Here is a 21,929-nt window from a genome sequence, read left to right as displayed (position 1 = left end):
ACCTATAAGTCCTAAAATATACCTTCCAACATTTTACAAAGACAACCCCTATTTGTGAGTAGGTGGGGCTAAGAGTAAGATCCAACAACCCAGCAGCTCAGCCTGATGAAACAGGTGATCGGTCAGATTCATTATGCGCACTGCACACAGGCATTTGTAATATATGCAGCCCCCACTGGACTAGGAAGAATTGTTACAAAGATATAACCCAGCCGTCTTTTGCTGATTCTTCATCACCTCCAGCGTGCTGTTAGCATTAAACACAAGTGCACCACTAATACTGAGCAAGGGATAGCCTGAGGCCCCTATCAGACACTGCTGTCACTGTCAAAGAAGTAGATTTTGCTGAATGGCAAAAGAGCACTAAGGTCTTAGAAATCAAAACAGCCTGAGTAACTTCATCAGTTCTCTCTCTATCCATTATCTCCATTGCTCTGTCTATATACAGCCCAGGAAGGCATTCAAAAAGTCCAAGCCCCAGAGCAAAACCAGAGGGGATTGCAGGCAACATAGGTGAAGGAACACTTGCTGAGCAGCTTTCAAGCATTTTGAAGGCAGCATACCAGAGGGAAGACTGAAAGGGACTTTTGAGAAACTGCTGAACTGTCTACCTGATGCTATTTTCATTAGTACCTGGCTGTAGTTCTTAGTCCACTTCTTCCTAGCCGAGCTAAGCGTTTTATCGTATGATCCAAGCTTAAAGGTTTTAAATCCAAACCCTTTTGCCAGCCATCAATCTGCAAAAGCCATCCCCTCCTTTATATGGCAAAAAGGTCTCCTTTGCTCCCATAATTTCTTTATTCTCTAACCGATCTGTGAACAGGCTCTCTCTGCACCCAATACAGAAATAAGAGCTTTACCTTCCATTCCGAGCAAACTGGAGAAATAGCCACCAAATCTGCACATAACCTGCACATGTTAGTGAGCAAACCAGGTTGGCTCAGGTTGTGAGCCGCAGCTGCAGAAAAAAGAGTTTTTAGCATAAAATATCACTATCACAACATGATAGCATTTGGAACAGACTCATATACACACATATTTGTGTAACAGATCCAGGTTTTAATTATGCAGCCTCCAGATGCAAGGATCACAGCTGAGTTGGCTCAAGGTTTATATGGCTCCCAATGGCAATACTATTGGTTCCATTTACATTTAACTATCCCAGCAAGGAACCAGGGAGAGGATGCCAGATGGCATTGCCTGGAAGAAGACTGCAAGAATAGCATCTATCCACAGAAAGATGCCACGATGCCACTGCTATTGGTCTTCCTGATACAGTGCTAAGAGAACGTGTGATGGTCGATGCCCACCTTGCCCACAAATGCCACCAGACGTGCATTGGCTGGAGTCTCATCGGAGCTGAGCCAAAATTCAGAGTTATCATCTGAAGCTACTGAAAACTGGAAGTCCCCTACAAGACAAAAGGGGGGGGGAGGAGAAAGCAACACATGAGATTGGCGACCATTTTTACTGCTAACATTTCCTGTTTTAAGCAATTGCTTTTTACACTTCTTTAAAACATGCACCTTGGCAAACAAGCAAAAGTGCATGTTGGTCTTAGAATCATATCATAGAATAGTAGAGTTGGAAGGGGCATATAAGGCCATCGAGTCCAACCCCCTGCTTAATGCAGAATCCACCTTAAAGCATCCCTGACAGATGGCTGCCCAGCTGCACCTTGAAGGCCTCTAGTGTAGGAGAGCCCACTACTTCCCTAGGTAACTGGTTCCATTGTTGTACTGCTCTAACAGTCAGGAAGTTTTTCCGAATGTCCAGCCGGAATCTGGCTTCCTGTAACTTGAGCCCATTATTCTGTGTCCTGCACTATGGGATGATCAAGAAGAGATCCTGGCCCTCCTCTGTGAGACAACCTTTCAAGTATTTGAAGAGTGTTATCACGTTTCCTCTCAGCCTTTGCTTCTCCAGGCTAAACATGCCCAGTTCTTTCAGTCTCTCCTCATAGGGCTTTGTTTTCAAAGCCCTGATCATCCTTGTTGCCCTCCTCTGAACTCCCTCCAGCTTATCTGCATTCGTCTTCCTCTATTTCTATGGCATCAAAAGCCACCTCTGGTTCTTAATAAAAACAACAACCACAAAAGCATAATTACTTTGCTTTGAGAGGGACAGTAGAATCATGTAAGAACAGGAAGGTGGATTGAAAGTAAAAAATGTTTCCTATGCTGGTGAAGTGTTTCCTATGTGTGCATGGCTGCCTTGGATGCATCTTTGCAAATCACAAGTGTCCTTCAGTGTTGTGGGTCTCAGCGTATCTGGAGTGATGCTTGGTTATTTTAAAAAGTGAACAGAAGAGACTGTTTTCTCATATGATCACTCCAGACAGGGACAGTCAACTGAGCCTTTCTGAAGGCATTAACCCTTCTGACTTAGGGAAGGCAGTAAGGAGCAACTTTTGCTACACAGTAATTCCTGCCAGAGACTGGCTCCCTCTGCAGCTGCCTAGTATCTTCCATTGTGAAGGGGGAACCACATGGGGGTTTCTGGGAGGACAGTGATATCCCTGCCCAAAGGAAGTAAGAGGGACCTCAGCAATGAATCTTTGAAGCACAACCCTTGGAGGCAGAGTTAGGAGGTGGTAATTCTACTCACCGTCTTTGAAAGGATGAATGTACCCAAATATACGTAGCCCGTAGTTTTTCCACTTGGGCGACACGGCCAACTTCTTCACTGTTGTGCGGGTCTAAGGACCAGAAGGGAAGGGGAAGAGTGTTTGCGTGCAACTTTCCACAACACAGGGGTTGGGCAAACACTGCCTAAACATCTTGGGCACATGCTTGCACCTCCGAAAGCAGAGACTATTTTATCTACACCAAGCCTCCTCTTCAAATTCCCCCTCCCACTCAGTGTCTCTTTCAGGCGTCCATTCAGAGGTTCCATGAGCCTTCAGAGTGACGCACCCACTAAAGGTGTGCAAGGAAGCCATGCTGACATGGGAGTAACTTCCTATCTCAGCTTCTGATTTAGTGAGAGGTTCCAAGAGTAGTCTGAATCCATGACCGCAGACGTGATCATAGGCATGGGATACCATACCAGTCAGCTGCAATCAGTGGAAGGAATTCCACTTGTTGATTTCATTAGCAAATTGCAAATTCAGTGAAATACTGACTAGAAACATTTACTGTACAGGGAGATAAACAGAAATTGCCTTCCTGGAATTTGTGCAGGAAATGGCATCTTCATCTTGCAGAAGCGTTTGTACTCACATGAGGATAGAGGGGGAAATGCAGGTTCTCCCTTAGATGTCCTACAGCTCCTCCACACCAGTCTTCAAATACGTGCAGATTTGCTTTTCCTTTGTACTGCAGAACAAAATGGCAGCATTCTGGTCATTGCTTTAGTGTACGTATGCACACATGCATGTACAAGTGCGTATAAAGAAGTGGGCATATCAGTCATCCATACTTTACATGTTTATTTTATTTATTTACTTAATTCCAATATTGCCCAATAGTGGAAACTCTCTGGGTGGTTCACACAAGGTAAAGGTAAAGCCATAACACACATAAATATAATAAAACAATATAAAGTCTAAAATGGCCAAAGAATAAAATCAAGTACATCTCACAGCAGAGGATAGCAGCAGTGCATGGATCTTTTAAAAAAAGTACAAACATGTTTTCAAACTCAAAGACAAAAAAGCCTGGGAAAATAAAAAGGGTTTCAATAGGTACCAAAAAGACCATCATGAAGGCAACAGGTGAGCCTCTCTGGGGAGGGTATTTCATTATCTGGGTGCCACCACTGGACAGACCCTCTCTCTAGTTGCCATCTGCCTCACTTTGACAGTGGGGATACCTGGAGAAGGGTCTCAGGAGATGAACTTAGGGTCCAGGTGTGTATATATGGGAGGAGTTGCTCCTCCAGGTAACTTTGGCTCAAGCCATTTAGGTTAATACCAGCAATTTGAATTGCGCTTGGAAATGTCTTGGAAGCCAGTGCAGGTCACAAAGCACTGGCATAATATGAGCATATCACCCAGTCCCAAATAACATCCTTGCTGCCCTATTTTGGATTAACTGAAGTTTCTACCAGAGCATAGATTTTGGTAGCAAAGCTATCCCTGTTCAGATAAGAGTTATAGTATATTGGCCTAAGCTCTCATTCATGGAGGCCATTTGTGTCTCCAGTGACAATGCTGGATCTAAGAGCACTCTCAAACTAGGAATCTGATCCTTAGGGGTGTGTGTGTGTGTGTGTGTGTGTGTGTGTGTGCGCGCGCAAGATCAGGCGGAACACCAGCCAGTCAGGCAGACACTGAGAAATGCACTGGTGGTGGCAAAGAATTCTAGCTTTGTACCACTTTGGGGAAGTTATCTTTAACTTTGTTATCTTTAACTTTGGGAAAGTTATTACCTTATCATTTTTTGATAAGGTAACCTCCCTTGTGGACTGTGGGAATGCTGTGGACGTCATATATCTTGACTTCAGCAAAGCTTTTGACAAAGTACCACATGACATTCTGATTAACAAACAAGCTAAAAGTGGGCTAGATGGAACAACTATTAGGTGGATTCACAGTTGGCTACAGAATCGGACTTATCAATGGAACCTTCTCAAACTGGGGAGAGGCAACGAGTAGGGTACCGCAGGGCTCAGTCCTGGGCCCAGTGCTCTTCAACATTTTTATTAATGATTTGGATGAGGAGGTGCAGGGAACGCTTATCAAATTTGCAGATGACACCAAATTGGGTGGGATAGCTAATACCCTGGAAGACAGAAACAAACTTCAAAGTGATCTTGATAGGCTGGAGTGCTGGGCTGAAAACAACAGGATGAAATTTAATAGGGATAAATGCCAAGTTCTACATTTAGGGAATAGAAACCAAATGCACAGTTACAAGATGGGGGATACTTGGCTCAGCAATACTACAAACGAGAAGGATCTTGGAATTGTTGTAGATTGCAAGCTGAATATGAGCCAACAGTGCGATATGGCTGCAAGAAAGGCAAATGCTATTTTGGGCTTCATTAATAGAAGTATAGCTTCCAAATCACGTGAGGTACTGGTTCCTCTCTATTCGGCCCTGGTTAGGCCTCATCTAGAGTATTGCGTCCAGTTCTGGGCTCCACAATTCAAGAAGGATGCAGACAAGCTGGAGCGTGTTCAGAGGAGGGCAACCAGGATGATCAGGGGTCTGGAAACAAAGCCCTATGAAGAGAGACTGAAAGAACTGGGCATGTTTAGCCTGGAGAAGAGAAGATTGAGGGGAGACATGATAGCACTCTTCAAATACTTAAAAGGTTGTCACACAGAGGAGGGCCAGGATCTCTTCTCGATCCTCCCAGAGTGCAGGACACGGAATAATGGGCTCAAGTTAAAGGAAACCAGATTTGAATAACGGGCTCAAGTTAAAGGAAACCAGATTCCAGCTGGACATCAGGAAAAACTTCCTGACTGTTAGAGCAGTACGACAATGGAATCAGTTACCTAGGGAGGTTGTGGGCTTCCCCACACTAGAGGCATTCAAGAGGCAGCTGGACAAGCATCTGTCAGGGATGCTTTAGGGTGGATTCTTGCATTGAGCAGGGGGTTGGACTCGATGGCCTTGTAGGCCCCTTCCAACTCTGCTATTCTATGATTCTATGGAATTGAATGCTGAGACTCCTGCCTATGGCCTGAGCTGAGGTCTGGTCCAGTGCAATGAAGGACATCATACTTCCATTAAAGCATGTTGTTGTTAACTCCTTAGACATCCTGCATTGTGTACACACCTATGATGGAATCAGCACAACAGAAGCTGGGTCAAGGATAGTATTTGGCGACATGGATCAATGCTAAGGTCCTTAACTGCAGCAAAAAGTTAGGTAGATGTTTCCTGGCTAGGCATAATCTGATTTAAAAATCAGAAAGGAAGCCCTCTTTCCCAGTATTACCTTTCTCCAGCTTCAAACTATCCAGCTCTTAATTGCTCACACCTAGAATTTCATCTGGAACTTGCAATGGTCATGGTCTTCTTCTATAAATAACAGCCACACATTGACTGTAGCTATGTTTGATCAAAAACTGTGCCAGTATTGCTACTAAGCTTAGCTGATAATCACACCATACCATCTGTGTTGATCAAGGTTCCTAAGGATGTATAGTAACTAGTCCATACCACTTAACTACAAAAATAAGCCTGCCCACTTTCAGCTGTCTAATGAATGTTTTCCATTCCCCAAACTACCAACAATACCATTCTAATTGAAATAATAGGCCTGATCCAGGTGACATGTCTGCCCGATTAAGTGGTATTCAACCTGTTTAGGGAGAGTGCAACCCCCTCCAGAACAGGTTGAATACCACTTAATCGGGCAGACATGTCACCTGGATCAGGCCTATTATTTCAATTAGAATGGTATTGTTGGTAGGGGTAGTTTGGGGAATGGAAAACATTCATTAGACAGCTGAAAGTGGGCAGGCTTATTTTCGTAGTTAAGTGGTATGGACTAGTTACTATTCATCCTTAGGAACCCTGATCAACACAGATGGTATGGTGTGATTATCAGCTAAGGAGGAGGTTCATAGTCAGGGGTTGCTCTTAGATTCATCATTGTCACTAGAAGTACAATGGCCTCAGTGGCTCAGAGCACCTTTTATCAGCCTAGGCTAATATACCAAATATAACCCCGTCTGGACAAAAATAGCCTTCCGACAGTTATTCATCAACTGGTAAGCTTTCAGTTGGATCATTGCAATACTTGATACATGGGGATGCCTTTGAAAGCAGTCCAGAAATTTTAGTTAGTTCAAAATAGTGTGCTTGACTGCTAATTGGAACTGGCTGGAGTGATCATATTTATGCCAGTACTTCTTCATCAGCACTGGCTGTCAGTCCATTTCCAAGCCCAATTCAGAGTGCTGTTTTTGACCTTTAAGCCCTAAATGGCTTGAGTCCAGGTTACCTGAAGGAACCTGTCTCCCCTTATGTACCTACCTGGACATTAAGAGGCCCTACCAAATGCGGTGAGGCGGGTGGCCACGACAGAGAGAGAGAGAGAGAGAGAGAGAGAGAGAGAGAGAGAGAGAGAGTCTTTTCAATGGTGGTGCCATGCCTATGAGATGCTCTCCCCAAAAAGGCTCACCTGGCACCTACGTTATGGTCTTTTTGGTGCCAGGTGAAGACCCTTTTATTCTCCCATACATTTTAAGAACTGTTTTAGTGCTTTTAGTACTTTGTTCTGCTGCTGGTTTTACTTTGGTTTTGTACGCTGGAACGGTTTTATCTTTTGCTGCTTTTAATAAAGTCTTGATTTTATTCTGCTATGTTTTTATTTTTTTCTATTAATGTTTGTATTATTTTTAATGTATTGAACAACACCTGGAGAACTTTGTTTATTGAGATGTTTAAAAATACAATAAATAAATAAATATTGCTATATCAAACCAGAAACCGGTACACTATAAACATAAGTTGGTTTTAAAACTGTTTAATTCTTATTGCAATTCTTAAAGACCTATGGGAATGTTAGATTTGTTTGGATGCTGAGAATATACTGCCAGAGAATCCTAGCCCACCCACAGATCTATAATCCCCAACTTCACTGCGGCACTTTAACTGGTTAAAGTGAAGATATGCAGTGAAGATATGTCCCAGTTCTAGCAGGCTGCTTTTTCCTGCCAAAACCTTTGCCTCATTATTTCTTAATTTCTTCTTCATTATTTCTTCAACCCTCTGAGATTTATTCTATTGGTCAAGCACAATCACCTAATTAATTGACCAGATATGCAATATACTTATTCTTTCATTATTACTATTGGTCATCCTTTCTGCAGGGCGTAACAAAACATGAGACTGATTCACAGAACATGGTGGTATAATGAATATACTTGCATTACATTAGCAAGGCTGCTGCCATTTTCGAATGGAAAGGTTTCCATTTTGGATGCCAAACTTGCATCAGGTCAAGGGCTTGTATTTTCTAGACTAAGCTGGTTTGAGAAAACACAGTGCTTTGCCTCTGGTCAAGCTCTGATATCCTGTGCTTCTCTTTGCACTTTTGAAGTACTCATGTGCAAAGTAAAATGCAGGAATTTTTAAGGAGATACAATGAACGAGAAATGGCAGGCTGTGGAATTCATTCAGGAGTAAGTCCCCTATGAGGTAGTTGCTCCAGTCTGCTGTTTGAAAATGAAGGCTGGGGCCCTTCGTTACAATTAAATGTGCTCATGAGTAAGCCAGCTTGCTTAAGGAAACACAAACTTGGAACACATATTTATGAGTTCAGGTGCCCTGCAGAGGATCTCAGGGAGAAAACTAGTACAAGAATCATACTTTGTGACATGCTGGCTTTGTAGAGACAAGGGGAATTTGACATGCAGATTCTTTCAAATAAGCGGTCCTCTATGTGGCTACTCAGGTGGTACACCCTGTGAAGGCGAACTCTATCATGGACAGGCACGTATGTATGCCTCGTTAATGTCTGCAGCATCACATGAGCAAGAAATGTTGACATCAGAAATGGCCCTTTGTTATTCAAAGTATGTTCCAAGCCATTGGTGGTGGAATAGATAAGCTACACTTTTGGTATGGCCTATGGCACAGCACCATCTGCAGGCATCAATATCCCAGCTCACACTGTTTTGGCATCCATTTACAGAAGGTGGAATGAAGGCCCACATCCAAGGTAGCGACAGAGAGCGAGTTCATACTTCAGCATCTACAGGTGCAGTCCTACACACGTTTAGACAGAAAAAAGGCCGACAACTCCCGGAATGTGTGACCATATGAACTGAAGTTCTCTGTAGCAGCCCTCTCATTCTGTCACTTTTTCATTTAAAATTTCTAAGCCACCCATTTGCCCATGATAACTCCTCAAGGCAACTTACAACAATAAAGCATACAAAGCCTCCCCAAAGAATGGTTCAACAATTAAGACATCTAAAAATCCCACTACAAAAATAAGACCCAGTGCCTCATAGGTAACAACAGCATCATAAAACAGTATAATCAAATTAAATGAGTCGGCAGCCCCAAATGCCTGGAATAGAAAGGTCTTGAGCAGCTTCTTAAAAATCATAGTGAACTTTGAGGTTTTTTTGTGTGAGGGGGGTTCCAGGGGGTTGGTGCCAACTCAGAGGAGGTCCCGCTCCTTGTGGTAACCACTTTTGCCTCAAAAGGCAAAGAGAGACAAAGCAGGGCCTCCTACTTTGCAGTCAGTGTGGACAGAAGTGTTTCTTTAAGTATCCTAAGCCCAGTCTGTGTATAGGGCTGGGTCTGGTCGGAGAGCAGAGCCAGCCCTACAATAAGGTAGGGAGCAGACAGTGGCAGTGAGGACACTGCTGTATGGGCCTTGTGACCTGTGTTGCTTCAGCTAGACTGCTGACCTCAAGTCCGGTAGAGGCTCGTCCTGTCACCAGTATTGAAGTAAAATTCAGTTGCTGTTCCAGGCATCTTTGGTACATGGAATGGGTGAGGGTGGGGGAAGAGGCACCATCTTTACTGCCTCAGGCAGCAAAGCGCCTTGTGCTGGCCCTGTTGGAGAGTCCTTTCCTAGCCGTGCAACATACTCCTGGCACAAAGAGAGCTGCTGTTGTCACCCATCTCTCCCCTTTGCAGCACAGGATGCCTAACGTTTGATTCCAAACATTCTGGCACCTGATGCGGAGTGTCAAAACCATGTGCCTTTATAGTTATGGAAGCTGGCAGGGCAGGCAGATCTAGGAAGTCTTTCATCATTAAGGGAGTAAGACGTGAGCCGTCGATAGTGACTCCTGAATCTGCATCCTTCTGGGATGCTGACAGGGGACCTCTCCTCTCTTAATCTTCCTCTTCCTCTTGTAATCACAACACAGTCCTCATCCAAGCAGTGATTAATGGCCTGGCCTGCTTCCCAGATTCAAGTCTGAGAATTACAACCCGGCACATCTCGGCTGCTACTCTCTAGGCATTACTGTGACGCTTCAAATGGGGGGTTGGATCATCAGCCAGTACAGATGGGTTGCTTCAGTAAAGTCCACGGTGCTTAACTAATCCATACGAGCGGAGGATCTGGGGACAAAAGAAACTGCTGGGAAGGATATCAAGGTGAGGATCACCCCACCTCCCTGCCCGCAAAGCTATCTTGTAGCCCCATCAGCATGCATTGCACCAATCTTTAGTAAAATACATTCCCCATAGGCACCAGGGAAGCCTCTCCTCTTCGGAAACAGGAGCTAAATGTTCTAGGACCGATTCTTCAATAGGTGTCGTGTACGTCGGGCTTGTTACTTTGCACAAAGCCACTGTGGGATGCTGACGAGCCTCCTGCGAAACCTCACAGATAATGAGACCTAAGCACTTGACAAATCAATGAACAAAGCCTATTATGCGCTGCAGCGTGTCCCAGGCTTCTTCTGCCCAGTTGCTGATGGTGCTTACTGATCTGTAGGATTTGCTCATTTGTGATGCAACTCCCAGGTCTGGCTCTGTGATCAAACTGCTTCCTTCTCCCTTGAGCATCGCTCAGCGCCACCCCTCCCACTCCTCTCCCAGCCATCTGAACGCATTCTGCTAACAGCCGTGCTTCTCCGCCACAGCGCCACTTCTCCAGGGGCTTCCCTGTGCCTGTCATGGTCGCAGCCCAAATGCTGGCTGAATAATGCATGAGTTCATTAAGCAGGCAGGTGCCTGGACACCAGCATCCAGCTATCTGGGCTGCAGTCCTGGGCTTTACCCCCAAACCAAGTATAATAGAACTCTGCTGGGGGATCAGCGGGAAGTGGGCTGGACCAAAGATGATGGAGCGGGATGGATAAAATGCTAACTGATCTCTGAGCTGCCTTGGATGCCTGGGCTAATTGTGGGTTTCTGAAAAGTCCTCTCCATCAAGAACGAAGACCTGCATTCAACCATTCTGAGCATGAAGTTCAGGAAGGGTTCAAATACTGTCCATGAGTAGAGAACTGTTTCACAGTGGACTGAGATTAAGTTTTAAAGTTCCATAAAAACATAAGATGTGAGTGGACCCGATGGATCATCCAAACATGTCTCCTGTCCTTAGACAGGACCTCCTCTATTTAAAACAGCAGTGGGCGACATGCGGCAGTGGACCACACATGGCCCCCTCTACCCCTTGAATTTTAGGCTTTTTTTAAAAAAATGTCATCTGTAGTAGCTACAAAGTGCCAAAAGTGACACATTTGCCTGGCAAGCACGCTAATGTTGATCTCTTTGACACTCTGAAGCTGCTTTTCTAAACAGGTGTGGGGAGAGGAGTGTTTGCGGCCCACAGAGGCAGGGGGCAAAAAAGCTCTCCAGACCTCCCACAGTTGCCCACCCGATTTAAAGCATCCTTGGTAGTTGCACTGTTTGGGTGGGGGTGGGGGCAAAGTAGAACCGAAATCAAAGGACAAAAATCAATTGTGAAATTGTTCTTTGAAACCATCCCTGAAATGAATGAGAACATTGCTCTTCCATACTTCTCATCCATTTCACTGCAATGTAAACAAGAAGACCGCCTTGTACAGCCTTCCCCAATCTGGTACCCTATAGATATTTTGAACTACAATTTCCAGGATTCCTGACTACTGGCCATACTGGCTGGGGCTGATGGGAGTTGAAGCCCAAAACATCTGGAGGGCACCAGGTTGGGGGAGGCTAGCCTACTGAATTGTGTCCAAAATGCCCCATGATCTCATCTCTGTGCACAACCAATCAGTGAACACCTAGTATTGCTTTCCAAATGCTCTGCCTGAAACTTTATCCCTTGCAGATGACCTTCCTTTCTTGCAGATGTGGCTTGTCCAGCTTACCTGTTCGTTCCATGGCAGCACATGTCTGGTTATGTTTGGTTTGGGAGGTCTTCCAGCTCTGTCAAAGCCACGTCTTTTTGAAAACCATCCATCAACCCCTTGCTCTTCTACCTGGAAGAAGAAGAAGAACAATCACAAATGCAGCACTAATAAAGGGGATATATCCCATAAAGGTTCAAGGTGAGAGAACAATACAGAGAATACTAATGTCATTGCTATTATTAGCCTTTGCCAGAACAACATGCTCTCCACTTGACAGGATCAATTATCTACTGCAGTAAATTGTTGGGAATTCACTGAAGTCATCCCAACACCCACTATATCACTTCATCTATAAACGTCAAATAGAACACATCCCCCTATCCAAAGTAGAATAGTGTAACTAATTAAAATTATCCCAGCCCAGTATGTTGGGACAGGAAGGGCGGGTGGGGTGGGGAGTCATATCTAGACAAAGAAAAGAAGAATACAATTACTACATGGCCATATGATCGGAACACTCTTAAGATTGCCACAGGTTCTGCTGCACCAAGGTACTTTCCCACAACTGAGGAACAGGGACGGGCTCTCTTTCTTTCTTAGCTCTGTCTTATATCCTCTATTTCCAACATGTGATACATGATCCTTATTGCTCCCACATATGAGATGAGCATGATGATCAAAATGCAACAAATGGGAGGTTATAATGGTCATTGTGCTAAGCAGTGTTTTAAATTCCCTTTTTCCTCCCATGATATATTAGGAGAGTATAATGGTGTGCAATAAGGGCATTGTTTATATGTAGATGTATGTGTGGTATATATCTATATCTATCATTGTATTCAATGAATTGAGGGAGCAGTGGGTGGGGTAAGCTACATATTACTGGGGAAAGGGTAGAGATTAAAAAAGGATAGGCAGAGAAAGGATTAAGTACCTCCCTCCCCCACTCCCAATTGTCCCTCCCCAAAGCACTTTTTTCTTATTAACAAGGGGAGGGGAGATAGGGTACCATTACATGTGGTGGCATGTAACGTAGACTTTGGGCTTTAGAAGAAGTGCTGCTCTGTATCTAGTTTGATAATTACTATTTTGTGCAGCTAGATCTCCAGTCTCACTTGGCCTTTTGCTTCATAAGAATATAAGAAGTGCCCTGATGCTGGATCAGATCAAGGGTCTATCGAGTTCAGCATTCTGTTCACACAGTGGCCAACCAGCTGTCGACCAGGGACCCACAAGCAGGACACGGGTGCAACAGTTCCTCACCACCACCATGTTCCTCAGCAACCTGGTTTATACAGGCTGACTTCCTCTGCTATTGGAGGTAGCCCATAGCCATCAAGACTTGTGGCCATTGATAGCCTTCCCCTCCAGGGAAGGCTATCAACCCCTTTATCCAACCCCTTTTTAAAGCCAACCAAATTGGTGGCCATCATCACATCTCGTGGTAGTGAGTTCCATAGTTTAACTATGCACTGTGTGAAGAAGTACTTCCTTTTATCTGTCTTGAATCTCCCACCAGTCAGTTTTATGGGATGACCCCGGGGTTCTAATATCATGAGAGAGGAAGGAAAATGTCTCCCTATCCACATTCTCCACACCAAACATCATTCTGTACACCTCTATCATGTCTCCTCTTAGCCAAGCTAAACAATCCCTTTTCAGATTCAAAATACAGGGACCAAGGAAGATTCAATCAGCCATTTACCATCTGGTGCCAAAGCAGACGGGGAGTGTTATAAACAAACTGTATTTGTGGGGTGGATTGGCCACTGGACTAGTCCTTCTTTTCATAGTCACCTGGGAGCAGTTAGGATCAAGTATCACATACTGGAAAAAGAGGGTATAAGACAGAGCTAATATCAAAAGAGAGCCCATGCCTGCCTGTTCCTCAGATGTGGGAATGCTTCCTCCTACCTTCACGGTTTGAATTACAGATCTACATACCAGCAAAATGAATGCTGGTTCTGTGTTGAGTCTGGCCCCTCCCCCATGCTTTGGATGGGCTGCCCATTTCTAAAGCATGTTTCCAAGTGCCACAAGTAGGTCTAGTATGCATTTATACATGCATCCATTACTTTATTAATAAGAGGAAAAATAAATAAATGTGAAACTGCCCTAGGATTTTTGGTTGTGGGGGTGTTCATGGTGACATCCCAGGCTATCAGCAATTCTGCACAGCACAAACTCAGCTTCTGCTATGCACTTACAGAACCCAAGAGCTCAAGATGGAGAGGAAAGCTATGGTTGGACTCAACAGAGTGAGGGCGTTTTCCATATTGGACTCACTACTCCAAAATGTTATGTTTTCAGCCTGCAGGTGCAAGGCTATGCACACAAATTTGGGAGTAAATCCTATTGAGACTAGTGGGATGTATTTCTGAGTAAACATGGTTAAGCTTGTGTGATATGGCTGTGATCCTAAGCTTACATATTTGGAAGAAAATTCATACTTCCAAGTAAATATGTTTGGGATTCAGCTTCAAGGTTTTGTTGTTGTTTTTTGCAATTCTCACATTTGTTGGAGGGAATGCCTAGAACAAGGGATGGATATACAGCATTGGTGGGGCTGTGGAAGATGGGAGTTGTAGTCTAATACATCTGGAAGGCACCAGGTTGGAGAAGGCTGTTACAGCCTTGATAGCATTCCTACTAGAGTTGTTTCTGAAAATACCGTACTTTGCAAGAGTTCCATCACCCTCTCAACTGGACACTTTGCACCCTATCCTGTTTCATAATGCATCTAAAATGCTTCTTTCTGAACTTCACAACATACAGGACTGGTTCACACATAACGCTAACCCGTGATTTTTGTTGTTGAATTCTGAGTTATCATGATAAGTGAACCATCGTTAACCACAAACAAACCAGAAAGAGGATCTGTGTGAACTCTTGTTTGTTTAAACCATGGGTTATCATTAAGTGTGAACTCAGAACTGTGGGTTGTTCATGAATTCTTTTGCCAGGCTAGAGAGGAGGTGGGCAGGAGCAGTAAAAAAGAAAAAAAAAAGGCGGGGGGGGGGAGAACCCAGCCACTTTATATGACTATACTATAGTGCTGCAAAGGCATTTGGAATACAAGGAATGAGTGGGAAAAGGGCAGAAACGAACAACCCACGGATTGAGAAAACAAACCACGGTTTGTTTAACTGTCTGCCAGATAAACCCTGGGGAAGGGCAACAAACTATGGGTTAAATAAACCATAGATTAGCATTATGTGTGAATCAGGCCAGAGTCAAGTCAAATGGAAACGTGTAGAGCTAGAGCCAGAAATCCCAAGCTCAGGAGCAGGGCTTCAGGGCAAGAGTGAAGAGAACCTGACTTGATCAAATGTGGCTCATGAGGGAAAACAAACAACAGCCATTCTGAAGTCAAGGGACAGCACAAAGGTGCACATTTGATATTTATGCATAAAAAAGGCTGACCACATGGAAAGGAGGACAGGGCTCCTGTATCTTTAACAGGTGCATAGAAAAGGGAATTTCAGCAGGTGTCATTTGTACGCATGCAGCACCTGGTGGATTTCCCTCTTCATCCCAACAGTAAAAACTGCAGGAGCCTTGCCCTCTTTTGTATCTGGTCAAGAGGGCAGGGCTCCTGCAGCTTTAACTGTTGGGATGAAGAGGGAATTTCACCAGGTGCTGCACACATACAAATGGCACCTGCTGAAATTCCCATTTTGATTCAACTGTTCAGGATACAGGAGCCCTGTCCTCCTTTCCATATGGTCAGCCTACATAAAAACAATAATACCAAACAGGAGGATGCACAAAAATGGCTGGAGAACATGTGTAGAAAGGATGACATGGAGTGTGGCCTTCTTGCTCTCCTGGGCCTATTTGCATGCACACTGCTGTCATTCCCAAGACTCCAGCATAGCAGAGGCCAACAGGAAATTAGTCAGGCCTGCCCAAATCAGGTTGTGCCAGCCATTCCTCATTATGGAGAGACAAATTACTCAGGCGATGAGGGTACTCAGAAAAGGGAAACAAAAGCCTTAGCCTGTGATAAATGAGTCCTTGTCAAATTCCTCCTCTGGCAGAATTAATTCTCAGCCAGCTGCAGCTAGTGAAGAGAGGAAGCCTAAACTACCTCTGAAGCTTTGAGATGAGCAGGGTGCCACATGGCCTTCTCCCTAATGCCGGACAGCATTTGAGCTGCAAAGTACCCAAGAATGTTATTGGCAGGCAGAAAGAACAAGCAGAGACTGGAATGAAAAAGTACCCTGCAGCCATCAGAATTCTCAGTGATGGCTGCCCAATTCATGCCAACATGTAGCATGACTTTGAGAAGGTCCCTTAGCAGCCTGTTTCCTCAGATTCTCCACATATGAAGAAAGGGGACAACAATAAGCCCCTTCCCTTTTCTTCCTTTGAGAAAGTTGGCGGAATATTGGTATGCTGTGTCCTTTGTCCCAACCTCAAGGTCTCTCTGTACACGACTCATCCCTGCAGTTATCTGGCAACAAGATGGCTCCAATAGCCTCTGCTTCTCTGCATGGCTCTTAGCTACACACTGTGAGCTTCCCCCCAAATATTGCTCTGCACCCTCCCTCTCAGTCTCAAGTGTGCGATCAAACCTCCGAAAGAGAAATCTTCACACACGCAGGCAGCAGAGATTATTATAGCATCATCCAGCCAGGGCAAGGAACAAAAAAGCCTTTGATGGCAGCCGCATCTAATGCTATTATTTCTGAGCCGACTTCCACTCAGTTTAGACATCTCCTCAGAAGCAAGCAAGGGGTTGCCTCTTATGTAGAGGTCAAAGACCTATTTGCCTGGAAAGGTTTTGGAGTGGGGATTAATATGAAAATATCAATTTCATGATTTCCACTCTGGAACAGAGGCAGGCCTTGTTCTAACCCAACAAAACCTTCTGCCATTTCAGCAGCATTCTAATATCATTACACTGTGGAAGCAGGTAGGGATTCTCAGGATAAAAATGCATGGCAGCTGAGCACACACTCCTGAATATTTACATCTCTGGGGAAACTGAAAAAGGGCAGAGAGGAAAAGCGAGCTGGTGTGAAAGAATGGCAGGAAGAAATGGGTTTACCCCAGGGTAAACTCGCAAGCATTGAGGCTGTGGCTAGCTGCCACACAACCCCACCCGCCAGAGACAGCTGCAGTCACTAATGTTGCACCAGCAAACTGTGACTAATGGGTCTAGCACAGGAAGCTGATGAGGATTTTATAGTCAACAGTTGAAATACTTTGACAGTCACTGGGATCCTCAAGAGTGATGCAAATCTAGGCCTCAATGGCTATCTTAAAAAGCAGTATCAGAATGAATGGATTCAGACAACACGATAACCAACGGTAGTTTAAATAGTCAACGGTTGGTTATTTAACCCATCATGGGTTATCGTGTTGTGTGGAGGGAGTTTTTTAACCAACGGTTGATTATTTGGCTAAAATAACCAATACAAATAACCAGTGCTGTGAAGAGTTGGCTATTTAAACCACCATTGGTTATCGTGTTGTGTGGAGGGTAGTGTTGGTTATTTCCTCAGCCACAGAGTTGCAAGGCAAGAGCGGTCATAGTGGTGGCTTCCACTCTAGTCCAGCTGGCAGGATAGATTTTCGACAGCAATGGCTGACGGTATACTCACAGGAGGACTGAAGGGGGAGAGAGGGTGGGGGATGAGTGAGTCAACTCAGTGTGGACTAATAGTCAACTCAACACTGATCCTAATCCATACCACAGTTGATTATTATGTTGTGTGGGGAGTACCAGCTAGATAAATTGTCGAGTTGATTGTTTCCCCAGCATTGACTATCATGTTGTCTGAACACAGCCAATGTGTGATTTTTGAAAGCTCTTGCCACAGTTTCTCCCTAGGCAACCAATGGAGAAAGCACTAAAGAGTATCACTGCCTTATGGCTTTCTTGTGCGTGCAGGTGTCAGTCAGACAATCTAGGTTCTAGTTAGTCACTGTTGCTCAGCAGAACTGAGCAGGCCCATTCCTTCATCTCTCACACACACCAAAGCCCTTCACAGTCCACATTGGTCCGACTTGCCTAGTTCTAATTGTTGAGTTGGATTTTATACACACTCAGAATTCAAGCCATTAGGCCCTCAAAGGCAGCAGGCGATGTAACCCAAACAATTGTGGACTGGACTCAGATCTAATTCTCAAAACAAGATTTATTGATTATATTATATCCTGCTTTTCCTCCAATGAGGTCAAGGTTGTCTACATGGTTCTTTCTCCCACCCCCATTTCATCCCAACAAACCTATAAGGTAGGCTAGCTTACTGAATGCCCACAGTCACCCAGTGAGCTTTATAGCTGAGTAGAGATTTGAACAAATCCTTGGCTGAGTTCGGATGACATGCTAATCAACGGTTGTTTCCCATTCTGTTCCTATTACCGCCCCCCCAGTTGATTAGTGTGTTGTCCAAACTCAGCCCTTGAATGCTCCTCCATAAGAAACCACCCCTACACATAGAAAAGAAGTATGTCAGAGAGAGGTCTTGACAAAACTTCTTTTCCCTGCCATCTAATATTCACTGTGAAGCCATGGAGAAGCATTCAATCCATTCAGCCTGCAGTCTGAACTGGTACAGCCCAGGAACATGTAAACTACTTCATCTTCTGGTGGTTAGAACTATGTCTGAATTGGTCTGGGATTCTCCTGATTATATGTAGCTAGGCAAGAAAACTGAGGCCATAAGGACTCCCATTTCAAGTGTTCAAACATCACCTGTTCTGCTTTTATTTCCTTAATAAGTGAAAAATAGAACAAGGGAGAGAGGAGAAAATGGTGCATTTGATTGTTTTTCTCTTGATCAATGAGGACCACCCACCCACACCAAGAATTCTCTATTCCTGTTATTCATGGAGATTAGTGCCAGCAGACCTTAAAAGACTATGGCCTTGGAAGTTTGTTAGAATATATATCAACACCTACTCTACTCTAATGCTGGTCATATTCTAGCAAAGAACAAAGGCTCTTGTACAATACTCTGGAGGTCGCTTCACTTCAATGTAAGTAATCACGTGTGCCCCGCAAAAACAAATCACACGTCCCTTCTCCTGCAAGAAGCCAATGCTAATTGGTTTGTCACCACATGTGCATGCAACAGAACAAGTACACATGTTTGTCAGATGTGCCAGTGTGCATGCCATTTTGTCCTTTAAATATTGTGTATACCATTTAGTGATATAATTATTATTGTTTCCTCGGTAGGAAGAAAAAATCATGATGTGAAAATTGGGACGGGCTACTGGGGAAAAGTGGCAGCCATCTTCTCTCTTTGCAAATCAAAGCATAAACTGTTGTTGTGAAGTGAAAGCAACTGCCAATGTTTTAGTTCAGGGTTAAAATAGTCATCCATTTCAATAGTTACGAGCTATAGGATATTATTATCTCCATAAAAGTTGAAAGCTATAGAAGACAGGGGTATAATGCTTACCTATTTCAGTGTGGATCCAGGATCTGCCTTCCAAAAGGGAAAAAAAGACCCTTTGTCAGAGCAAAAGCTCCACTTGCGAAGTTCCCTCTGCCCAATTTTGGGGGACGCCCTGCTCCTCCCTCACCCCATTCAGCAGGGGTTTCCTGTCTCTCTGTGTAGCATTTTCAGGGGACTGGAACAGCTGCCGTGGGAAGGAGGGGTGGGGATCAGCAGCTGATCTGGCTTAAATCTGGATTCAACCCAATATCTACAACACAAAAAAACACCCTCCCACCCTCATTAACAGGGAAGGAACTTGTTGGGATCAAGAAAATTCACCAAGGGTGCTTCGTTCACACACAATTTAGAGTGGGCGTACATTATTATTATTATTATTATTATTATTATTATTATTATTATTATTTATATAGCACCATCAATGTACATGGTGCTGTACAGAGTAAAACAGTAAATAGCAAGACTCTGCCGCATAGGCTTACAATCTAATAAAATCATAGTAAAACAATAAGGAGGGGAAGAGAATGCCAACAGGCACAGGGTAGGGTAAGCAGGCACAGGGTAGGGTAAAACTAACAGTATAAAGTCTGCACAACATCAAGTTTTAAAAGCTTTAGGAAAAAGAAAAGTTTTTAGTTGAGCTTTAAAAGCTGCGATTGAAGGTGTAGTTCTCAAATGTTCTGGAAGAGCGTTCCAGGTGTAAGGGGCAGCAGAAGAAAATGGACGGAGCCGAGCAAGGGAAGTAGAGGCCCTTGGGCAGGCGAGAAACATGGCATCAGAGGAGCGAAGAGCACGAGCGGGGCAATAGTGTGAGATGAGAGAGGAGAGATAGGAAGGAGCTAGACCGTGAAAAGCTTTGAAGGTTAACAGGAGAAGTTTATATTGGATTCTGAAGTGAATTGGAAGCCAATGAAGAGATTTCAGAAGCGGAGTAACATGGTCAGAGCGGCGAGCCAAGAAGATGATCTTTGCGGCAGAGTGGTGAACAGAAACCAACGGACTGATGTGAGAAGAAGGAAGGCCAGAGAGAAGAAGGTTGCAGTAGTCCAACCGTGAAATAACCAGTGCATGAACAAGCGTCTTGGCGGAAGAGACAGACAAAAATGATCGAATACTGGCAATATTATACAGGAAAAATCGACAAGATTTAGCTACTGCCTCAATATGAGGAATAAAGGAGAGCGAGGAGTCAAATATAAAGCCAAGGCTACGAGCTTCCTTGACCGGAGTAAGCGTAACATCATTGACAGTAAGAGAGAATGAGAGATGAGGAGAAGGTTTAGGAGGAAAAACGAGCAATTTGTTAAGTATATGAAAAGAAATACTTGCTTAGTCATTAAAATTGTGTGTGTATGGCTATCTCAGGGTTAAACAGAGAAAGTCTATCTGTGGGCAATTACCTTGAGATAGAGGCTGTTCTGGGAACCTTGCCAAGATTCTAAGTTAGCCTCATCACAGCTGTATGTAATGTAGATAAGAATTGTGTAGATCTGTATATAGTTTCTCACTTGTGTAAAATGGAACTGATCACTGCTTACTGATCACTGCTCTATGATCACTGCTCTCTGTGTATGCCTCAGTGTGCTGATCTGAACTGATCTGAATTGAACTGCACAGAAGCCTGAAGGAAATAAACCAGCTCTGCTGTGTAAGACCTGCGTGATGCGTGTTTGTTTCTGAGCACAAACAGAGTTCCAGAAGGAGAAAAGTTCTGGCACAATAACCCAACAAAGGTTATGGGCCCAGTCTAGCCTAGACCAGCCTACGCCAGCCTAATCCAGGCAGAAGAACCAGAACTTGATGGGAACGGTGCAGTATCAGAACCAGGAGTCTGCTAAAACAGAAAACTGTTGATGAAGGAAGACATCAAGCTAAAGCCAGTGCTGCAAAGTGAGGAAAAATCTCAGTCGGCTGACTCTGAGGAGGACTCTGAGCAGGAGGACGGTGAGATACCAATTCCTAAAGCAGAGGAAATGGCAGGAGCTAATATGTCTGGTTTGCATCAATTGTTAGAAAAGCTGAATGACTCTAACTATGCATTATGGTCTTACAAAATGCAAATGTATCTGATTCAGGCTGAACTGTGGTATGTAGTCACAGAGGATCCACCAGATAGAGCAGATCCACAGAATGCTAAATGGTTTAAGGACGATGCAAAAGCAATGGCAGTTATTGCATTAGCTGTGGAAGACTCTCAAATTTCCTTCATTCAGTTTTTGAATACATCAAAAGAGTGCTGGAATGCGCTACAAGCTGTATATCAAAGAGAAACAGCGGGCAGTAAAGTAATTCTAACCCGGAAACTGTATGGAATGAAGCTGAAACCAGGGGAGTCTATGTCAAACCATTTGAAAAGCATGAGAGAAATCTTCAATCAACTCAGGGCACGAGGGATGGAGTTTACAACTATACACCAAGTCTATGTGATTTTGTCAAGTCTTGATTCATCGTACGACGCGGTTGTCACCATGATGGAAAGTCAAGAGGAGAAAAATTTAACCCTCGAGTATGTAGCTGGAAAACTACTGGAAACCTATGAAAGAAGACAAGCTTCAAAACAACAGAGTTTTAAACATCCTGTGGCTGAATTTCAACAAAGCCATAAATCTTCTGACGTGGTGGCTGCATTAAAGGCAAGGAAATGCTTTAACTGTGGTTCCACAGGACACTTAAGGCGGGATTGCAACAACAAGAAGAAAAAGCAGTCAACAGCAAAGTGGAGAGAAGAAAACAACATGAATGAAGCTGAATCAACAAAGAAGTGTCTTCTAGCAAGAGTCAAAGAAACAATGAATCCTTGG

General features: G+C 44.1%; 1 protein-coding gene across 1 annotated transcript in view; it reads right to left on the bottom strand.

Moving 5' to 3' along the window:
- B4GALNT4 (beta-1,4-N-acetyl-galactosaminyltransferase 4) overlaps positions 1-21,929 on the bottom strand; it is a 202,267-nt gene that overhangs the window by 53,253 nt on the left and 127,085 nt on the right. Inside the window, exons 3-6 of the mRNA XM_063117037.1 lie at positions 11,732-11,842; positions 3,222-3,317; positions 2,608-2,698; positions 1,311-1,411 (exon numbers count right to left, since the gene is read on the bottom strand). Of these exons, the coding sequence (XP_062973107.1) occupies positions 1,311-1,411; positions 2,608-2,698; positions 3,222-3,317; positions 11,732-11,842 (399 nt within the window). The remainder of the gene's footprint in view (positions 1-1,310; positions 1,412-2,607; positions 2,699-3,221; positions 3,318-11,731; positions 11,843-21,929) is intronic.

Source organism: Elgaria multicarinata, chromosome 2, assembly GCF_023053635.1.
Source record: "Elgaria multicarinata webbii isolate HBS135686 ecotype San Diego chromosome 2, rElgMul1.1.pri, whole genome shotgun sequence".
Taxonomy (NCBI): Eukaryota; Metazoa; Chordata; class Lepidosauria; order Squamata; family Anguidae; genus Elgaria; species Elgaria multicarinata.
This window is presented reverse-complemented; position numbering and strand designations above follow the sequence as displayed.